The following is a 22,792-nucleotide window of genomic DNA, read 5'->3' as shown; positions in this document are numbered from 1 at the left end:
ATGAGAGGTGTTGGGTTTGCCCCAGACATAGCGTTTTCCTTGATGGCAAAAACCTCAATTTTAGTCTCATCTGACCAGAGTCCCTTCTTCCATATGTTTGGGGGGTCACCCACATGCTTTTTGGTGAACACCAAACGTGTTCGCTTATTTTTTTCTTTAAGCAATGGCTTTTTTTTTGCCACTCTTCCATAAAGCCCAGCTCTGTGGAGTGTACGGCTTAAACTGGTCCTATTGACAGATACTCCGATCTCTGTTGTAGAGTTTTGCATCTCCTTCAGTGTTATCTTTGGTCTCTTTGTTGCCTTTCTGATTAATTCCCTCCTTGCCTGGTCCATGGGTTTTGGTGGGCGGCTCTCACTTGGCAGGTTTTCTGTGGTGCCAGATTCTTTCCATTTTTTATAATGGATTTAATGGTGCTCCGTGGGATGATCAAAGTTTCAGATATTTTTTTATAGCACAACCCTGATCTGTACTTCTCCACAACTTTGTCCCTGACCTGTTTGGAGAGCTCCTTGGTCTTCATATTGCCGCTTGCTTGGTGGTTCCCCTTGCTTAGTGGTGTTGCAGACTCTGGGGCCTTTCAGAACTGAGATCATGCAACAGATCATGTGATACTTAGATATCACACAGGTGGACTTTATTTAACAAATTATGTGACTTCTGAAGGTAATTGGTTGCACCAGATCTTATTTAGGGGCTTGATAGCAAAGGGGGTGAATACATATGCATGCACCACTTCTCCGTTTTTCATTTCACTTCAACAATTTTGACTATTTTGTGTATGTCCATTACATGAAATCTAAATAAAAATCCATTTAAATTACAGGTTGTAATGCAACAAAAAAGGAAAAACACCAAGGGGGTGATAACATTTGCAAGGCACTGTATATTTAAAAACCTGATCGGATCTATGTTTATGTCTATGTTTGTAAGTCGCTCTGGATAAGAGCGTCTGCTAAATGACTTAAATGTAAATGTCTATGTATGTACAGTTGAAGTCGGAAGTTTACATACACTTATGTTGGAGTCATTAAAACTAGTTTTTCAACCACTCCACAAATTTCTTGTTAACAAACTATAGTTTTGGCAAGTCGGTTAGGATATCTACTTTGTGCATGACACAAGTTATTTTTCCAACAATTGTTTACAGACAGATTATTTCACTTACAAATGACCTTTACATACACTAAGTTGACTGTGCCTTTAAACAGCTTGGAAAATTCCAGAAAATTATGTAATGGCGTTAGAAGCTTCTGATAGGCTAATTGACATCATTTGAGTCAATTGGAAGTGTACCTGTGGATGTATTTCAAGGCCTACCGTCAAACTCAGTGCCTCTTTGCTTGTCATTATGGAAAAATCAAAAGAAATCAGCCAAGACCTCAGAAAAAAATGGTAGACCTCCACAAGTCTGGTTCATCATTGGGAGAGATTTCCCAATTCCTGAAGGTACAACGTTCATCTGTACAAACAATAGTATGCAAGTATAAACACCATGGGACCACGCAGCCGCCATACCACTCAGGAAGGAAACGCGTTCTGTCTCCTAGAGATGAACGTACTTTGGTGTGAAAAGTGCAACTGCACATGGGGACAAAGATTGTACTTCTTGGAGAAATGTCCTCTGGTCTGATGAAACAAAAATAGAACAGTTTGGCCATAATGACCATAGTTATGTTTGGAGGAAAAAGGTGGAGGCTTGCAAGCCGAAGAACACCATCCCAACCGTGAAGCACGGGGGTGGCAGCATCATGTTGTGGGGGTGCTTTGCTGCAGGGGGAACTGGTGCACTTCACAAAATAGAGGATATCATGAGGAAGGACAATTATGTGGATATATTGAAGCAACATCTCAAGACATCAGTCAGGAAGTTAAAGCTTGGTCGCAAATGGCTCTTCCAAATGGACAATGACCCCAAGCATACTTCCAAAGTTGTGGAAAAATGGCTTAAGGACAACAAAGTCAAGGTATTGGAGTAGCCATCACAAAGCCCTGACCTCAATCCAATGGAAAATTTGTGGGCAGAACTGAAAAAGGAGGCCTACACACCTGACTCAGTTACACCAGCTCTGTCAGAAGGAATGGGCCAAAATTCATCCAACTTATTGTGGGAAGCTTGTGGAAAGCTACCCGAAATGTTTGACCCAGGTTAAACAATTTAAAGGCAATGCTACCAAATACTAATACGTGCTTCTACACCTGCATTGCTTGCTGTTTGGGGTTTTATGTTTCTGTTCAGCACTTTGAGATATCAGCTGATGTAAGAAGGGCTATATAAATACATTTGATTTGATTTAATTGAGTGTATGTAAACTTCTGACCCACTGGGAATGTGATGAAAGAAATAAAAGCTGAAAAAAAGCATTCTTTCTCCTATTATTCTGACATTTCACATTCTTAAGATAAAGTGGTGATCCTAACTGACCTAAGACAGGGAATTTCTATATGGATTAAATGTCAGGAATTGTGAAAAACTGAGTTTAAATGTATTTGGCTAAGGTGTATGTAAACTGCAGACTTCAACTGCATGTGAGCTAGATAGACAAGACCGCGGTCATTGTCTTCACCCAGATCTTTTCCATCTTTCTCCTTTTGTTTTTAGTCATGAGGTCATACTCTTCAGCACCTTATCCACGGTGAGGGGATGTGGGACCGTGGATCACTTACATTGTCAGTTACAGTTTGGGTCTAGAGCGGTCATCCCCCTCTTCAAAGGGGGAGACACTCTAGTCCCAAACTGCTACAGACCTATATCTATCCTACCTTGCCTTTCCAAGGTCGTCGAAAGCCAAGTTAACAAACAGATCACCGACCACTTCGAATCCAACCGTACCTTCTCTGCTATGCAATCTGGTTTCCGAGCTGGCCATGGGTGCACCTCAGCCACGCGCAAGGTCCTAAATGATATCATAACCGCCATCGATAGGAGACAATACTGTGCAGCTGTATTCATCGACCTGGCCAAGGCTTTCGACTCTGTCAATCACCACAGTCTTATCAGCAGACCCAACAGGCTTGGTTTCTCAAATGACTGCCTCGCCTGGTTCACCAACTACTTCTCAGACAAAGTTCAGTGTGTAAAATCGGAGGGCCTGTTGTCCAGACCTCTGGCAGTCTCTATGGGGGTTCCACAGGGTTCAATTCTCGGGATGACTCTTTTCTCTGTATACATCAATGATGTCGCTCTTGCTGCTGGTGATTCTCTGATCCACCTCTACGCAGATGACACCATTCTGGCCCTTCTTTGGACACTGTGTTAACTAACCTCCAGACAATTTCAATGCCATACAACTCTCCTTCCGTGGCCTCCAACTGCTCTTAAATGCAAGTAAAACTAAATGCATGCCCTTCAACCGATCACTACCCGTACCTGCCCGCCCGTCCAGCATCACTACTCTGGACGGTTCTGACTTAGAATATGTGGACAACTACAAATACCTAGGTGTCTGGTTAGACTGTAAACTCTCCTTCCAGACTCACATTAAGCATCTCCTATCTAAAATTAAATACAGTATTGGCTTCCTATTTCACAACAAAACATCCTTCACTCATGCTGCCAAATATACCCTCGTAAAACTGATTATCCTGCCGATCCTTGACTTCGGCGATGTCATTTACAAAATAGCCTCCAACACTCTACTCAGCAAATTGGATGCAGTTTATCACAGTGTCATCCGTTCTGTCACCAAAGCCCCGTACACTACCCACCACTGCAATCTGTATGCTCTCGTTGGCTGGCCCTCGCTTCATATTCGTCGCCAAACCCACTGGCTCCAGGTCATCTATACGTCTTTGCTAGGTAAAGCTCCGCCTTATCTCAGCTCACTGGTCACCATAGCAGCACCCACCCGTAGCACACGCTCCAGCAGGTATATTTCACTGGTCACCCCCAAAGCCAAATCCTCTTTTGGCAGCCTTTCCTTCCAGTTCTCTGCTGCCAATGACTGGAACGAATTGCAAAAATCACTGAAGCTGGAGACTTATATCTCCCTCACTAACTTTAAGCACCAGCTGTCAGAGCAGCTCACAGATCACTGCACCTGTACATAGCCCATCCAACTACCTCATCCCCATATTGTTATTTATTTTCGCTCCTTTGCACCCCAGTATCTCTACGTGCACATTCATCTTCTGCACATAAATTGCAATTATTTCGCCACAATGGCCTATTTATTGCCTTACCTCCCTTATCTTAACTCATTTGCACACACTGTATATATACTTTTTCTATTGTGTTATTGACTGTATATTTGTTTATTCCATGTGGAACTCTGTGTTATTGTTTGTGTCACACTGCTTTGCTTTATCTTGGCCAGGTCGCAGTTGTAAATTAGAACTTGTTCTAAACTAGCCTACCTAAATGACAGGCAATCAAAGCTACTCAAGGTGTTCATTCATAACACATGCACAAAATAACTCAGCAATTGAGTGCAAAGGGGAGTTTGGATTGTGGGTTAGAAGTCGTAAGTTGTGTGTGTGTCTGAGACAGACGAGGAGGAGAGAGTGTGTGTGTCTGTGTTCGTGCGTGTACTCACCGGACCCTCTGACAGGGCACATCTCAGGGATCTGTCCAGAAGCCCAGCAGCGGCCCGTGTCACAGCAGCACTGCATCTTGGTATACTGGCCCTGCAGGTCACCTGCGCAGCGCCCACTCGCTAATGCTGAGAAACATGTGCCCACACGCTGGTCTGAGGGAGGAGAGGATGGAGGGAGAAGGAAGAGAGTTGGGAAGAGAGGTCAGTTTGCTTCAGGGTGAGTCACTCAAATCGCCCATGATGTTGTAAACACGTTTGACTTCCAGGTCATGTAGAACATCTAATGTTAGGCAGACCATGTTATAATGCATAATTTACCATACTGTAAATACTCTGGTGACAAGGTATACACCCAGCTTCTACTGGGTCTCAGTGTACGATTGTGACGGGAAACAAGGGTTTGTACATTCTTCAGGATCACAAGAAAATTCAAAAGCTTTTAGCACAAAAAAGCTTGACAATCACCTCCCTACCACAAAGATGGTACGCAATTGGGAGTAGGGATGGAGGTGTGGTTCCTCCAGCCCTGAGGAGAGGTTACAACTAAAAGCCGTCCCTCAGGTCAGGGTCAATAGGCTGGGGAAGGAAGGGGGAGGGAAAGGGTGTGTTTGGGTAGGTGGAGAAGAAGTGAGGGTCCCTTGGTGCATGCGTGTGTTTGTGTGTGTAATGCAAATGAAAGTGTAGGCGGAAAAACAGATGTAGAGATGGGAAAGAGGGAGTGTTGTGGAAAATTACAAAATTAGACATACTATGCTGTTGTTTGTTTTTGTCTTGTTTTGATACAAAATTAACCAGATTGGGTCTGCTGTTCGGCCTGGATTTCTCAAAAGGGGTAACTCTGCAGGGAGGTCGGCAGTATGATAAGGGAATATAAGCAAATTTGCAAAATGGTTTGAACAAGTGTGTTGTCATGCTCTTTGACATTTTGGGAATGTAATAATTTGTCATACGGTGAATAAATCGTCTGAAATTCCAGAATCAGGAATGTCTTAAACTGTGGTTTTGTTCTGTCCTCTCTCGAAGTTATGGCGATAGTGAATACAGATGGTATCTTGATGTATGGAAGAAATAAAATGACGAGAATAGTGTAAACTTCATCTCCCTAACTGGCTGAAGACAGGACCTTATTCTTCACCACTTCTACCGTGAGACCTGAGTCTGAGCCAGCAACCTGGACACAGCATCCAGTCGAAGCTATCAACTGCCTTTTCTCTCAGGAGTGCGACATGAGTCCACATGGAGTGAGCATGGAGAGAGATCCAGTCCAAACTTCTCTCATGCTGCTGGTGTACTGGTAGGAAAATGGACAAAGACATAATGGACTGTAAAGGACAGTGGCGGCTCAGGTGAGAAACATTATCAAGGGCCATCCACTTTGAACATGTGCCATTGGGAGGACGAACTGAAACACTTTCTGAAGAGAAACATGAAGAAACGCCAGAAGAAGAGTGCCGGGGAGGAGGGGGGTGGTCAACTGTGCCTGTAAATTAATTTAGGGTTGCTCTAAACTGTTTATGTTTATTTGGGGTATCACGTTGATTTTGGAGGTTTACACACTGGGAAGCTTATTGTAATTTGGATTCAAATGCATTGAGATACCGATCTGTCATTAACATACCACTGGCGACAGTAAAACAGGATCTGTCATTAACATACCACTGGCGACAGTAAAACAGGATCTGTCATTAACATACCACTGGCAACAGTAAAACAGGGACAAACGGTGGCTGTAATGAGAACAGTTAATACTGCTAATATATGGTCCCGTTTGTAAATGTACATTCTAACCGTGTCGGTGTGTGCTAAGTTTAGTGTCTTGAATTTGAGTGATAGACTCAACGCGGAGCACTGAAGACTGTCATTCTAAATGTGGGTTGTATAACCATGATGGGGACATTGATAGTAGGGGTTTTGTTTTACCATGTCATCAGAATTCTAATGTTAAAGCGCATAAATACATATAGCTTTCTGGATGATACAGAACAATTGACATAAGCATGTTTTAGTATGTTTATAACTATATAAGTGGACTAGCAGTAGTGACTAATATGTTATGGGTTAGATGGAATGATTTATGTGCAAATGTTTTTGTAACAGGAGGCTAAGTACATACAGGGCATGTATTTGAGACAGAATGTTTGCATAAGGGTGTTAGTTGCAGAGATAGTGTTGTGATTTCTGACACTATTGTCAACTTTCAGTGAGGAGTTTGTTAAAGAAGGTACAACACTTGAAAGAATAGCCACAGATCCCTGTATACCGGAGGCCACCTCACCAGAAGGGCAGTTCACTGTAGTAGTAGCATCACATCTCCGACAGAGGGTGCCAAATGATAGGTGACCATTGCTGTACATTCATACCCCGGGGTGAGGGTAACTTGACTATTGTCGTGGAACATCTGAAAGAGCTCAGCGGTGATCTCGCAAACGAACACCAATCAGACAACGATTGGAATCCGTTTGGATGGGTTCAGTCATTGTTTGGTGTTATGGGAGCTACAATATTTCATTGGTTGATTTATGGCTTAGTTATCTTTTTTGCAAAAATGTTTATTCTAACTTATGTTAAGAAATTGTGCAGCAAAACCGTTGACACTATTCTCGCCATGCCATTACTGACCCTTGAACCCAATTGACTTTCCTATGCCTGATTACATGTCTGATGAAGACGGTGATAATCCATAACACCAAGGTAAAAACATTGAGTTAATTTTGCAGCATGTTCATAAGCCATGCCCACGACGCGGGTCATGTAAATGGTGCTCACATGGCAATGTAGACAATGTCAATGAGGCGATTAGATTCCAATCAAATCAAATTGTATTTGTCACATGCGCCGAATACAACCGCTGTAGACCTTACAGTGAAATGATTGCCTTGTGTGTGGGGATGAAGCATGTACTGATGTCTAATTCATGTTCCTTTCCCCCTTCTGAGAATGAATTGCACTATGTGAAGGTTTGAAACTCAATGACAACGGAGGTAATTTACAACTGTAATATGCTAAGTGTAAGAATGTCTTTCCTTTTCCCTCTTTCCAAATCATGTTAATGCTTGTTTGATGAAAATGTTTTTTTTTCTCCATTAGGTTGAGACTTAGTCTCAAAAGGGAGTAAATGTTTTGGAAAATTGCACAATTAGACATTATATGCTGTTTTTACCATTGTCCATTGCTATATGAAAGTGTTTTTTTTTCTGATGCAGGCTTGTTGTCTTGTGTCTTAGTCATACGTCTGGGCGTACAGATAAGAGCCGGGTGCGACCTCAGTATGTGACATCCCGTTTGTACTATCTGCAGGAACTCCTCTGTGTGGAAACTTGCAGGAAGGAACAGACAATGGTGGCAACGTCAGCTATCTTAATCTACACAGACAAGCTAAACTCCTTTTATACACTATGTTCCCCACCCCTGTTTGCACACATCTGCTAACTGCCACAGAGACAAAGAGGTTTGACTCTTCTATAAAAGCTGAGAGCCAACTCTGTTCGTTGGGCCTTAACTATGCACTGTTGAAGTGCATAGTTAATTACTCAATTTTTGCGAATCTTATTATAAAGTTGTTGTTTGAAGATTCTGCAGTCTCTTCGAACAGATAAAATCCCCTACAGGAGGGAGATGTGCAAGTCGATTAACTTGTCTAATGAGCTAGCAGTCCGGAATTAATCAGTTCCATGTGGAGCAATCCTGGACAATTATATTGGACATGAGAAGCTCTGTGTCTGGAGCTTATAGTCATGCACTTTAAACAGCCCAACTTCCCCTCCCTCCTTCCTAAGGGACCAACCCAGCTGGGGGCAGAATTGTGGGGCGGTGAGGGGTGGGTGGGAACAGGCCATTAGAGGGAGGGAGAGTGGGTGAGGGAACGGAATGGAAGGGAGGGCGGTGATGGGGATGATGATGACTTAAATTGGAACCAGACCCGTAGCTAGCTAGCCTACAGAGAACAGCACAACTGCATGCTTTCTTTTATACAGACTGGGGTTTCACAATGCCACGGATGAGGCATTAGGGCTGATTAGTGTCGGGCTCAACAGGTCCCTCCGGTCTGCTTCTCCACGCTACGCTGTCCCAGAATAACGCCAGCCCAGGGCCAGGGGAGGCATGCAAGAAATCAGCTCGGCTAGAGCCGACATTCCTGGACCTGGAGCCCCCCGCTCACCTCATGTGTAGTTTCTTAGTCTACCTCCACTCGCAAAACGCACCCAAGCAAACAGGGCCGAGTCGGTCGACTCACACAGGGGAGCCAGCCACAGCATGCGTCTGGCTGGAGCTGAGGATATACGGCGGGATGCGTCAATGTGTCAGACAGGGCCTGAAATCACAGCTCTCTTTTATTTGTTCCTGGGGACTCTACAGTTCACCGGGTTACACTAGACAGATGGATGGGCACTCTGGGTGAGAAAGAGAAAACGGGATAAGACAAAAAGGGGCATGGAGGGGAGAGTGAGAAAGCAAGAGAGTGATGGGGCAGAGAAAGAAAGAGAGGGGGATGGGAGGAATGTTAGCAGAAAGAAATATCTCCAGTGTGACCCAGTAGACTCCAGTCTCTCCTCAATCTCCCCCTGACCAGAGAGAGAGAAAGAGAGAGAGAGAGAGAGAGAGAGAGAGATGGTGGGGGGGACAAAAACGAAGGAGTCTACTGGTTCAAATAAGAGAGAATTGGGGGAAGACAGAGAGATAGAAGTGAGATGAGAGAGAGAGAGAGAGAGCGAGAAAGAGAGGGAGTCTACTGGGTCAAAGAGTAGAGGAGGCTGGGAAAGACAGCAAAGACAGATGAGAAAGCGATCCAGAGCGATAGAGTCTTCTTGGTCAAAGTGAAAAGAGAGCAAGAGACCCAGTTGAACTTGTTGGACCATCCCATATGTCTTCCTCTCCTCCCACCACCACCCCCCTGTTCCTACCTCAGTGGACCGTCATTTTCCACACGCATGTTCCCAATCAGACTACGCTTCCCCCTCTCTTCCCCTTGTCCCTCTCGCCCACTGCTCTACCCCTTTGTTCCAGCATGGAACAACAGAGGAAGGGGATAGTTTGGATAGTTTTCTCTTCTCTCCTCCCCCTCTCTTTCTCCCCTCTTCTCTGGCTCGTCTGCTTGTTGTCGTGGTGGTGTCAGCTTTGTTCTCCTGCAGGCCTCTAAGTGAGTACAGATGCTTTCTACCTTGAGGCTAAACAATCTGCCACACGACCAGGCCAGGCAGAACAGAAAAGAACAGAGGGCTCCTTGTGAGATCATTGTTGACACTGTTCATTGTTCGCTTGGCATTTTCACCCAGTTTCCCTTTATTAGCCAAAAGACAACAAACAAGTACAGCAGGGATATTCAGCAGATGATGGAAAATGGATCGCGTGCCAACGTGAGAGGAGGGCCAACAAAACTTTGACCCAGGAGAGAATTTGAATACCGCGTTCTCCTGTCTAGTAGACTTTGGGGCGCACGACTTTTCAATTCAAGTAATCAAGTGGTTCTGCTTGGCTAGGAGAGGGACCTTGAGTGTAGGAGAGTTGTTGGACTCCCAATCGAAAGTTGTTCGAAAGCAACAGGGCCAGCTCTCTGGCGGACATTTTGAGATGAGCTGCCGGAGATTGCATGCGCTCTACATTAACACCTGGTAGTGTTTCAGGGTGTGAGTCAGAGAGGTGCTAATGCTAACTGGAATTACAGCACTCAAGGCCGAGTGTGCGTCCCTGGGCCTGCACTTGATGACTGCAGACCTGCTTGAGTCATCAGAACACTAGTCACAGGAAGGGATGGAGGGAGAAAGAGAGGAAGGAGGGATAAGTCCAGATGTGAACAGTCAGTGGCTAAAAAGAGGGTGAAGGAGGGAGGGGTGTGTGCTGGGGGGGGGGGGGGGGCAGCGGTAACTCACCTACACATCTGGCACCGTCAGTGCTGGTGATGTAACCACGGGGACAGGTGCAGACGTAGCTGCCGGCTGTGTTAGTGCATTCACCTCCGTCACAAACACCTGGGTTAGTGCTGCACTCGTCAATATCTGAAACGGACACACAAACAATTAGATCATTGGAGTTAGAGCAAACACTGAGCTTCATGATAGTCATACACTCATCATACACACGTTGTAACTCAAAACCCCTATCACAGGCATTATTTGGAAGAAATCCTTTTCCTCGATAACAGCTGCTCAAAGTATTTGGATCCATGTCAAATATTTGAAGAAGTGGACAATATCTCATCTGTCGTATACACTTGAGGGCCTCAAATAATAACTGCTCATAACTCTAAATACAAGAGCAGGAACAACTGCTATACTGATTGAACAAAAAAATTGTTCTAAAAGGGTTCTTTGGCTGTCCCAATAGGAGAACCCTTTTTGGTTCCAGTTAGAACCCTTCTGGGTTCCATGTAGAACCCTCTGTGGAACGGGTTCTACCTGGAACCCTAAAGGGTTCTTCAAAGGGTTGTCCTATGGGGACAGCCGAAGAACCCTTTTAGGTTCTAGATAGCACCTTTCTTTCTAAGAGTGTACTAGACACAGTCAAGCCAACCCGAGTGGAGGTCTGAAGTCTGCAAAAGGAAGAGGCGGTCATATGGAAAATCTCTGGGATTGTGTTCCGTCAAAGACTCATGACTTTATTTCACGCTGGTCTACACTTCACAATGTTCAACATACCTCAGTGGACTTCATAACTGTGGTGGATTTTAAGAGGTCTAAATGGTTAGAGTTTCCCACACACACATCATGGGAATACTTCAGCTGACCCGGAGAGACTATGGTCAGGGTCAGTCTGTCCTATCTGGTCTAATTCTCCTGTCTTATCTGGTGTCCTGTGTGAACTTAAGTATGCTCCCTTTAAGTCTCCCATCTCTCTCTCTCTCTCCCAGTGGACCTGAGTCCTAGGACCATAACACAGGACTGGCTGTGCCCGTCCCCAGTCCACCTGGTCGTGCTGCTGATCCAGTTTCTGCTGTTCTGCCTGAGGGTATGGAACCCTGACCTGTTCACCGGACCTGCTACCTTGTCCTGGACCTGCTGTTTGACCCTCCCCCCCTCCCTTTCTCTCTCTCTATCACACATGTTGTCTCAATCTCTGAATGTTTGGCTATGAAAAGCCAACTGACATTTTACTCCTGAGGTGCTGACCTGTTGCACCCTCTATAACCGCTGTGATTATTATTGGACCCTGCTGGTCATCTATGAATGTTTGAACATCTTGAAGAACAATCTGGCCTTAACCTTTTAGTGCAGTGGGCTAAATCAGGGTCACACAAAGTGTTTCTTGGTAGTCTTAAACAAATCTGCTTTGAAACAAAAGTATACACCTCACACACATGGTTATAGGCTTTAAAAAAGAAGACACCTGTACCATGTCAGTTATAGTATAACATTTGAGTTCGCATCCCAATATTAGACTTCATATAAATCACAGAAGACTGAAATATAACAAAACAGTTTGACACAGAAACACTTTTCGGGAGCTAAAATATTAATAACATTACATAAGGCCACTAGATAATTTGACTGCAGGAAAGGGCTACTGGCCATGTACTCTTATAATCTCTAACGGGAACTGTCAGAAGAGGATTGGCCACCCAGAGCCTGGTTCCTATCTAGGTTTCGTCCTTGGTTCCTTCCTTGGTTCCTGCCTTTCTAGAGTTTTTCCTTGCCGCCCTTCATTACTTGCTCTTATAAGCACTTTCTGATCATCTGTTGATGTAAAAAGGGCTTTATAAATAAATGTGATTGAAATTTGATTGACTACAGATGTAGGATCTTCATTTGAGCCAGTTTGCTACAGATTGTTTTTAGTTAGGACAAATCAAGTGTGAAATTTCAAAGTGGAAATTACAAACTTTCAAATACTTTTAAAAACTCAAATACACTACAAGTTTGCATTTCCTGCTGTACAGGACAAATTAAGATCCTACATCTGTACACTAGACCTGGGAGTCAGCAGTATATAGCTAGTGTGTGTTCGTGTGTGTGCCTGTATGTGTGTGTGTGTGTGTGTGTGTGTGTGTGTGTGTGTGTGTGTGTGTGTGTGTGTGTGTGTGTGTGTGTGTGTGTGTGTGTGTGCATGTGTGTGTGAGAGAGAGAGACAGAGCCAGTACTTGGCAGGGTCCAGTCTACCGTGTGGTGTATTACAGTATATAACCCTACACATGAAAAGGCCTCTCACTGCTATGGTGGTGAGAGTGAAGTGAGGCTCCAGAAGGCATTGGGTTTATATGCTGTGTTACACTTATTTATACACATATATAATTACCCTTTTGGTCAAATTACAGTATGCGTGTGTGTATAGCGTGGTGTGTGAGAGGCGGGCCCCTAAATGTGTGTGTGCAGTCGGTCAGTATGCATTAGTGGTGTGTGTGGTGTGTTTTGGCAGTGGGTAAGCATTAATGCTGTCTATGGGGCAGTGTGTGCGTGTTTTGTAATGACGCACACAGTGGGAGGTTAAGAGGCACTGGGTCCCCTGCTGACTATTGTCAGACTGCTTTGGTGAAAGGTTCTCCTCAAGTCATAAAAGAGCAGCAAAATAAACGTGGTGTCAGCATTCCCCCTGAATAGGACCAGACTTTACACAGCTCAGACATGGAGTGCTGTGTGTGTTTAGGGAAATGTCTGCCACCTGGATAAATGACCACTGTTCAATCATCAAAGTGTGTGTTGTGAGACTGTGTTTGTGTGTGAGAGAAAGTATGTATGCATTGTGTATATGTGTGTGTGTGTGTGTGTGTGTGTGTGTGTGTGTGTGTGTGTGTGTGTGTGTGTGTGTGTGTGTGTGTATGTGTGTATAGTATGTGTGTATATGTCTAAATAGGTTGAGTGTGTCAGTATGTGTGTATCTCTGTATAGTACAGGTGTGTGTGTGTGTGTGTGTGTGTGTGTGCGCGTGCACGTGCGTCTGTGTATGTGTAAGAGTGTGTCTGTATGTATAGTATGTGTGTGTGTGTATGTCTAAATAGATTGAGTGTGTCAGTATGTGTGTATCTCTGTATAGTACAGGTGTGTGTGTGTGTGCGCGTGCGTCTGTGTGTGTGTGTAAGAGTGTGTCTGTATGTATAGTATGTGTAGTGTGTATAGTGAGTGTGGGTCTACAAGTGTCAGACGCTATGGGGAGGTCCGTGTATATAACGCTGAAGTCATCTCTGCTCTGTAAGTGTTTCTTTGTGCTAGCGCTAACAGCTGGCCCTGTGCCAGTAGACTGTATTTATGGAAGGAAAATGGGGGGCAAAAAAAGAAGGAGAGACAACACGACTGGAGCGAAAGGAGCTATGAAATCAGGTAGGTTGCTTTGGCAAAGAAGAGCTACCTCCCAGACATGTTAACAGCTCCAAGGCTGGCTCCACTAGAATATGATGCCATGTTTGTGCATAAACTTGGAGGGCATTTTGAAACCCATTTTCCTTTGGAATACTGATGGTTGTCTGTGATGTCATAAGTGAACAAAATGGGGCTTGAATCTCTCAATCTCAGAGCTGGGCTATTTGAGGTATCTGGGTATTTATAGTTATGGATGGTTCAACTTTGTATTCTTTACCCTTTAATTAAATACTTGATGTTTTGAGACTAAAAACGGACTCTGCCCCAATTAAGCTCTAAAACAATGTTACCTAAATGCATCCACCATCCAGCCCTCACCTTGGCCCAAACGAAGCCCAGCGATGGAGCCTCAGGCCTGGGGCTGATCCACTACTGTCTCCAATTGTTCTGTAATTAGTTAACCTCCGAGGACCTCCATGCCCATTCGCTGCCTCTCATCCCACCAGGCTTCAAAGACTACAGGGCACAGGACACCTCTCCTGCTAGTCCAACCAACAGGCCTCTAGCACCATAGGGCTGCTGCAGCACAATCCTATTTCAGTGGGACTGTGATAGGACAGCAGTGTCTGTGTGTGTGTCTGTGGGAGTGCATGAAAGCATGCATGTCTCTGTGTGTGAGAACGAGAGAGTGTGTATGTGTGTGTGAATCCTTCCCTCATCACATGACCAGCTAATTAGAGGCTCCTCCGGGTATATGAGTGTTTCCAACCCTTCATTAACCCTCAGGGTCTACTGATGTCTAACAGCTGAGCTCTCTCTCGCTCTATAGCTGTCACTGGACACCCAGGCGCCGTTCAAATCCTCTTCACATGCACCCTTTCTTCCTTCCTTATGCGTGTGTACGTTTCCATACCAGAGACTTGATAACCACAGAAGCCAATAGCCACAGTACTAAAAAAAACTGCTAACAAAACCCTGGCAAAAAAAACTAAACAATGGATCTACGCTCGCAATTCAAAATCAAATTCTTAACTGAGGCATTGAGTTAACTTAGCTAAGCCTACCTTAATTCACTGCCAATATGTTTTCCATTACACAAACTCATTGTTATACATTCCTATTTGTTATAAAAGGTGCATAATGTAATATCACCACAGAGGGTCTGTGGACTGTGTGTGTGACTCACCTTCACACTTGTGGCTGGTGTCACTCTGGCGGTGGCCCGCAGGACATTTACACTCATAGGAGCCCACTGTGTTGATGCAATTACCTCCTGCACACAGCCCCGGGATGGCCTGACACTCATCCACATCTACAGGGGGAAAAGAGGGCGAAAGGAGGGAGAGAGAGAGAGAGAATGTAGACCATCAGCACAAATAAGCAGCACTTAACAGGCGTTGCTTTAAGAGATGCATTTTAAATACTCTGTTTACTCTTAATGAGCTAAGAATCTCCCAAAGCTTTGCTGCCCACTAACCTTGAATCAGATGGAGTCTATAAATGTGTGTGAATGAATTTGGATTTTACACTCTGTGATTTACAGCACCTTAGCCTTTAAAGTGAAGTAGGCTGGGCGCATACATTACATTACAGTACAATAATCAATCATGAGAAGACGTATTGCTAAAATATAAAAAAAATCCTGCGCTTTCAGTCCCGTATTAAAACCTGTTCAAAGGGGCGAAGCAGGAAAGAACAGAGGATATCTTGGCACTGCCACCTAGGAACCAAGATGATTCCAGACTGCAGCACTTGTTTGAGGAGTGAGTGGGTTCATGTATATTTCCCCATCATGCCATGAGTAACTAGGATGGAGCTGTGGGCGTGGGGCTCTGATTGGACAGTGAACACAGTAACCAGGAAGCATGACATGTCTTCTTTAGAGTTGTTAAAGAGAGGGAGGAGTCGTTTATCACCTCATCTTCCTCCCTCTTCCCAGAGAGTAAGAGGTAAAGAGAGAGGCCAACTCGGCGGAAAATCTGTCTCCCTCCACCAGGTGACTTGGACTTGTTGTGTGGAGGTCAATGAGTGTTAAATTTGGTCAACAACAAAAATGCATGGCTTATTTTCTATGTGAGGTATATTTATTTGATTGAATCGAAGTTGCGCAATGCTGATATAAGTAGGACCAACGACATTCCCGCAACTTTGAGAAAAAACACTTCATATAGCATATGCATATTCATTGCATGAGGCTAGTAGCATAGCATCTCTCCATTGAATACAGGCGGTTGACTTCAACAACCCCCATCAAATATTCAAAAAAAGTATTAAAATAATTAGATGTATTCACCAATCAAAGAAAGGATAGGCGGGAGGTTGACAGCCTGCTGTGCCTCTTTGTGCACAACGACAGCCATTGTTAGGGCGGAGAGACATGTATCTTGTTAGTATATCCATAATCTTTGCTCTTCCCCTCTTCACACATTTACACTTCATTAGCTCACAGTCTGGCCATGCTGGCAAGAGAGAGGTGTTGGTGTTTCGTCAGCTTCACTGGAAACACATTGACTCAGATCCCTCAGATCGTTAGCGTGCCTACAGGGGGTTCGTCTGGTCCGAGCGTGTGAATGTGTGCTGAGACTGGTATTTGTCTGGATGGTATGAAAATATAGTCAAGTGTAGAATCTCAATTGCATACTCCTCGCATCCTCATCTCATTCTCAAAACCCATTGGATGAAATAGACAGAGTTCCCTCCGCTCTGACCTTTTCCTCCAATGGGTTAAGAGAAAGAGACGAGGAGAAAGGACGTGATGAGTATGCAATTGAGATTAGAGGTCGACCGATTATGATTTTTCAACGCCGATACCGATAATTGGAGGACCAAAAAAGACGATACCGATTAATCGACCAATTTTTTTATTTTATTAGTAATAATGACAATTGCATATACCCTGACTCTGCATGCAATGAACGCAAGAGAAGTGACACAATTTCACCTGGTTAATATTGCCTGCTAACCTGGATTTCTTTTAGCTAAATATGCAGGTTTAAAAATATATACTTCTTTGTATTGATTTTAAGAAAGGCATCGATGTTTATGGTTAGGTACAGTCGTGCAACGATTGTGCTTTTTCGCAAATGCGCTTTTGTTAAATCATCCCCCGTTTGGCGAAGTTGGCTGTCTTTGTTAGGAAGAAATAGTCTTCACACAGTTCGCAACGAGCCAGGGGCCCAAACTGCTGCATATACCCTGACTCTGTTGCAAGAGAAGTGACACAATTTCCCTAGTTAAAAGAAATTCATGTTAGCAGGCAATATTAACTAAATATGCAGGTTTAAAAATATATACTTGTGTATTGATTTTAAGAAAGGCATTGATGTTTATGGTTAGGTACACGTTGGAGCAACGACAGTCCTTTTCACGAATGCACACTGCATCGATTATATGCAACGCAGGACACGCTAGATAAACTAGTAATATCATCAACCATGTGTAGTTAACTAGTGATTATGATTGATTGATTGTTTTTTATAAGATAAGTTTAATGCTAGCTAGCAACTTACCTTGGCTTCTTACTGCATTTGTGTAACAGGCAGGCTCCTTGTGGAGTGCAATATAAGGCAGGTGGTTAGAGCGTTGGACTAGTTAACTGTACGGTTGCAAGATTGAATCCCCGAGCTGACAAGGTAAAAATCTGTCGTTCTGCCCCTAAACAAGGCAGTTAACCCACCGTTCCTAGGCCATCATTGAAAATTAGAATGTGTTCTTAACTGACTTGCCTAGTTAAATAAAGGTGTAAAAAAATATATATATAAAAAAAAATCGGCCAAATCGGTGTCCAAAAATACAGATTCCGGATTGTTATGAAAACTTGATATCGGCCCTATTAATCAGCCATTCCGATTAATCGGTCGACCTCTAATTGAGATCTTCCCAAAGAAACACACAGACGTCCAGACACACACACCTGATCACCCAGCTCTGTGAGAGGGAAGTTGGCACGCCTTGCCAGTACCCAGCCAAGCAGCCAAGATTAACACCGCCCTCTCTCTCTCTCTCACACACACCCAGCCTGTTTCTAATCATGAGAATATATTTCACCTCTGTTCCCTTTTAACAAAGCCTGAAAATGTGCTCACGTGTTGAGGACCATCCAAATCCATGACGCCTGGAATGCTATCCTTACATTGGGATTCATGTGCATGTGTGCTTTGAACTGGCTCCAACAGGACATTGCTCAGGGGCTTTTTGGCGACCAGTCAAAAGTTTGGACACATGTACTCATTAAAGGGTTTTCCTTATTTGTACTATTTTCTACATTGTAGAATAATAGTGAAGACATCAAAACGATGAAATACCACATATGGAATCAAGTAGTAGCCAAAAAAGTGTTAAACAAATCAAAATATATTTTAGATTCTTCAAAGTAGCCACCCTTTGCCTTGATGACAGCTTTGCACACGCTTGGCATTCTCTCAACCAGCTTCATGAAGAATGCTTTTCCAACAGTCTTGAAGGAGTTCCCACATATGCTGAGCACTTGTTGGCTGCTTTTCCTTTTCCAACTCATCCCAAACCATCTGAATTGGGTTGAGGTCAGGTGATTGTGGAGGCCAGGTCATCTGATGCAGCACTCCATCACTCTCCTTCTTGGTCAAATAGCCTTTACACAGCCTGGAGGTGTGTTTTGGGTCATTGTCCTGTTGAAAAACAAATTATAGTACCACTAAGTGCAAACCAGATGGGATGGCATATCGTTGCACCATGCTGGTTAAGTCTGACTTGAATTCTAAATTAATCACCGACAGTCACCGACAGTCACCAGCAAAACACCCCCACACCATCACACTTCCTCCTCCATGCTTCATGGTGGGAACCACAAATGCGGAAATCATCCGTTCACCTACTCTGCGTCTCACAAAGACACTGCAGCTGAAGCCAAAAATCTCAAGTTTGGACAGATTTCCACCAGTCTAATGTCCATTGCTCGTGTTTCTTGGCCCAAGCAAGTCTCTTCTTCTTATTGGTGTCCTTTAGTAGTGGTTTCTTTGCAGCAATTCGACCATGAAGGCCTGATTCACACAGTCTCCTCTGAACAGTTGATGTTGAGATGTGTCTGTTACTTGAACTCTATGAAGCATTTATTTGGGATGCAATCTGAGGTGCAGTTAACTCTAATGAACGTATCCTCTGCAGCAGAGGTAACTGTCACGCCCTGATCTGTTTCACCGGTCTTTGTGATTGTCTCCACCCACCTCCAGGTGTCACCTGTTTCCATTAGTCCGGTGTATTTATCCCTGTGTTTTCTGTCTCGCTGTGCCAGTTCGTCTGGTTTTGCCAAGTCAACCAGCGTTTCGCCTAGGTCCTATTTTTCCCAGTCTCTGTTTTTTCCTAGCCCTCCTGGTTTTGACCCTTCCTGTCCCGACGTCGAATCTGCCTGCCTGACCACTCTGCCTGTTCTGACCTCGAGCCTGCCTATCCCTTTGTACCGTTTGGACTCTGACCTGGTTTATGAACTCTCGCCTGTCCCCGACCTGCCTTTTGCCTACCCTTTTTTTAAGTGTGCAAAGCTGTCATCAAGGCAAAGGGTGGCTACTTTGAAGAATCTAAATCTATAATATATTTGATTTGTTCAACACTTTTTTGGTTACTACATGATTCCATATGTGTTATTTCATCGTTTTGATGTCTTCCCTATTATTCTACAATGTAGAAAATAGTAAAAATAAAGAAAAGCCCTTGAATGAGTAGGTGTGTCCAAACGCTTGATTGGTACTGTATATATAGAGGCAGATTGATAGAGGCCCTGTGAAAGAATGTGACTTTTCATATACCCCCCCCCCCCCCCCCCCCCCCACACACACACACACACACATTTACACTCACCACATACACTGCTACTACTGTCTATCCTGTTGCCTAGTCACTTTAACAGCTTTAACCCTACATATATGTACATAGCTATCTCAATTACCCCGTACTCCTGCACATCGACTAGATACTGGTACTTCCTATATATAGCCATGTTATTTTTACTCGTTATTGTTATTCCTTATTCACTGTGTATTTATTCCTCGTGTCACTATTTCTATTTTTTATCTTTATCTTCAACTCGTAACCCGTAAGTAAGCATTTCACTGTGTGTCTACACCTGTTGTTTACAAAGCATGTGACACATACCTTTTATTTTGATTTGACTTGATGAATGGGTTGACTTAGAGTTGAATGTAAGACAGTGTATTATATTGATGCAGCTTTGGATAATAAAGTACTTTGGTTTTTAAATGTGAGTCTCAAAGTCACAATCTGTAGTTGATTTTGTTTGAGCATCAATTTCCTTGCTTTTTGTCCTGTGGCCACAGCAGAAAAAGAAGTCACAGATTGCCCCTTTAAGGCACTCCGTCAGTCACATTGGTAATTCCAATGTGCAGAGTGAGGAGTGAATGTTTAATGCTGTCTTAGAGTCGTATTTCTTCAGTTGTTCAGTTCTTTCCAGCTATTTTTCATTAGACTGAGTGCAAAAAGCTTTCATATTCAATTTGGCTTTCACCGCACCTTACTGAGAATGTGTCAACACTCAACAGGAACTTTAGAGGCCATGTGCACCTGCTTTCTGACAATAAAGGGGAGTGTCCTGTTTCACCCAGGTGGCTCCTAGTCCTGCACATTAATGTGAATGAGGTAAGTGCCCCCCTTTGAGACTTAGTGAAAAACATTTAAAAAAGGCAACACATTATCTCAACACAAGGGTGTTGGCTAGACATCTCTCATTTTAATATCCACAGAGAGGAAGAGGCTCCAGTCCATGGAGGGCCGTTTGAACATTGCAGAGGGGTGAGATGCTGCGTTTACCTAAGAGGGGACACAACATTTACATGTGTGTCATCTATTGATCCAGCCTCACTGCTTAGTCTGGTTGGTCATTAGGGAGCCTAGTGTGGAGGATAGGAGGGGCCAGACACAGACACAGACACAGAGACAGAGACAGAGACAGAGAGCGGACAGCCTGTATTTACACAGACACTGGTCTGGGACCGCTGCTGCAATGTTGATGAAGCAAGGTGAAACTCGGTTCATGAGGCGATGAAATTAGAACTGTTTCTCTCTCGTACTCTCCCTCTCTTTCTCTTGGGCTTTGATGTGTATCTCTGCTCTGCTCTGTGTGTGTGTATGTGTGTTTTGGTTTCTCTGTGTGGGTGGTGGTTGCAGGCTGCAGGAGTTTGGTGACAGTATCAGAGATAAGGAAGGTGACTGTTACGTTGACGTTTACATGAAACATGATTTTATTGAAGATGTTGCTGATGGTGACAGATTAAGTTACTAGTAAATTAAGTGAATTAAGTTGGTTACAGTGTTCGTGATGAGGATGGTGTGTGTGTGTGTGACTCACTTGTAGAGTTTATTAGACTGAAGATCATACAGGTGTGTTTATATGTGAGTGTAAACGTGTGTGTGTGTGTGTGTGTGTGTGTGTGTGTCTTACCCTGGCACGCGCCGCTGCGGATGTTGGGGATGAAGCCTCGGCGACAGGGGTGAGGCTGGGCGGGGCACATCTCACAGGGGTGTCCCCATGCCCGTCCGATGGTGGCACAGCACAATGTCTTGGTGCACACGATGCCACTCAGCTGGCCCTGGCACATCTGGTTGTTGACCTGCGTGAAGCAGGGCCCGGTCCGGTAGTCTGGAGGGGGAGAAGGAGAGAGAACAAAAGTCAGCCATTTTGGCAGCCATTTATTTATCCCACTTCCTTAAAATCCCCCTCTGAATGTTCTGTATAACTGAAAGGTAGTGTGGAAAAATACATCTAAAGCCAAGACTATTTCACACTTCTGCTAGCTACATTTCATTGAATTTGAAGTATTATTAAAATAAATATAAATATACCCCAGAAGAACACAATTTAGTTGGCGTTAAATGCTGCAATATGTCATGCACACCTTGCACACCTGGGAGACAGACCTCCCAAGTCTTTAACCCTTTGGACTAAATGCTGCTGCACATTCCTGGTTAGAGACATTTATCTGGAAATGTGCTGAACAGTGCGTTCCCCTATTCACTGGTGTAATGGGATAACTATATAATGGGGAAACCCATTTAGTACTGGTTCCCATCAATAACGATCTTCTCATGACAAATATTCTTGGTCCAGACCAGGGGAGAACAACTGCCCCCTCTCAGTGAAGCCGCGGCAGTTCAATGCCGACCGCCGTACTGCAGGCATTGTTAGCAGAAAACAGTATACCACCATTATAGTGAATAGAAATCAAATCAAATCAAATTGTATTTGTCACATGTGCCGAATACCTTACCGTGAAATGCTTACTTACAAGCCCTTAACAAACAATGCAGTTCAAGAAATAAAGTCAAGAAAATATTTACCAAATAAAATAAAATTGAAAAATCAAATCAAATAAAAAAGTAACACAAGAAAATTACATAACAGTAATGAGCAATACACATGGGGTACCGGTACCGAGTCAATGTGCTGGGGTACCCATTCGTCAAGGTTATTTGTAAAATGACTATGCATAGATAATAAACTGCAAGTAACAGTAGTGTAAAAACAGTCTTATGGCTTGGGGTTAGAAGCTGCTTAGGAGCTTTTTGGTACTAGACTTGGTGCTCCGGTACCGCTTGCTGTGCGGTGACTTGGGTGACTAGAGTCTTTGACCATTTTTTGGGTCTTCCTCTGACACAGCCTAGTATATAGGTCCTGGATGTCAGGAAGCTTTGCTTCAGTGATGCACTGGACCGTACGCACTTCCCTCTGTAGTGCCTTGTGGTCAAAGGCCGAGCAGTTGCCATACCAGGCGGTGATGCAACCGGTCAGGATGCTCTCGATGGTGCAGCTGTAGAACTTTTTGAGGATCTGGGGAAACATGCCAAATCTTTTCAGTCTCCTGAGGAGGAAAGGTGTTGTCGTGCCCTCTTCACAACTGTCTTGGTGTGTTTGGACCATGATAGTTCGTTGGCACCAAGGAACTTGAAAATCTCGACCCGCTCCACTTCAGCCCCGTCGATGTTACATAGAGGGAGCGGCTGTTGTCCTGGCACCACACTGCCAGGTCTCTGACCTCCTCCCTCTAG

At 44.1% G+C, this 22,792-nt stretch overlaps 1 protein-coding gene across 2 annotated transcripts in view; it reads right to left on the bottom strand.

The window, feature by feature from the left end:
* Positions 1-22,792, bottom strand: part of LOC129810845 (fibrillin-2-like) — an 84,643-nt gene that overhangs the window by 33,237 nt on the left and 28,614 nt on the right. For both annotated transcript variants that reach the window (XM_055861779.1, XM_055861781.1), the window contains exons 7-10: positions 21,189-21,386; positions 14,946-15,071; positions 10,403-10,528; positions 4,536-4,688 (exon numbers count right to left, since the gene is read on the bottom strand). In XM_055861779.1, coding sequence (XP_055717754.1) covers positions 4,536-4,688; positions 10,403-10,528; positions 14,946-15,071; positions 21,189-21,386 — 603 coding nt within the window. The remainder of the gene's footprint in view (positions 1-4,535; positions 4,689-10,402; positions 10,529-14,945; positions 15,072-21,188; positions 21,387-22,792) is intronic.

Source organism: Salvelinus fontinalis, chromosome 14 (genome assembly GCF_029448725.1).
Source record: "Salvelinus fontinalis isolate EN_2023a chromosome 14, ASM2944872v1, whole genome shotgun sequence".
In the NCBI taxonomy this organism is placed as follows: domain Eukaryota; kingdom Metazoa; phylum Chordata; class Actinopteri; order Salmoniformes; family Salmonidae; genus Salvelinus; species Salvelinus fontinalis.
Note: the sequence above shows the minus strand (reverse complement) of the source record. Positions and strands in the feature narration are given on the sequence as shown.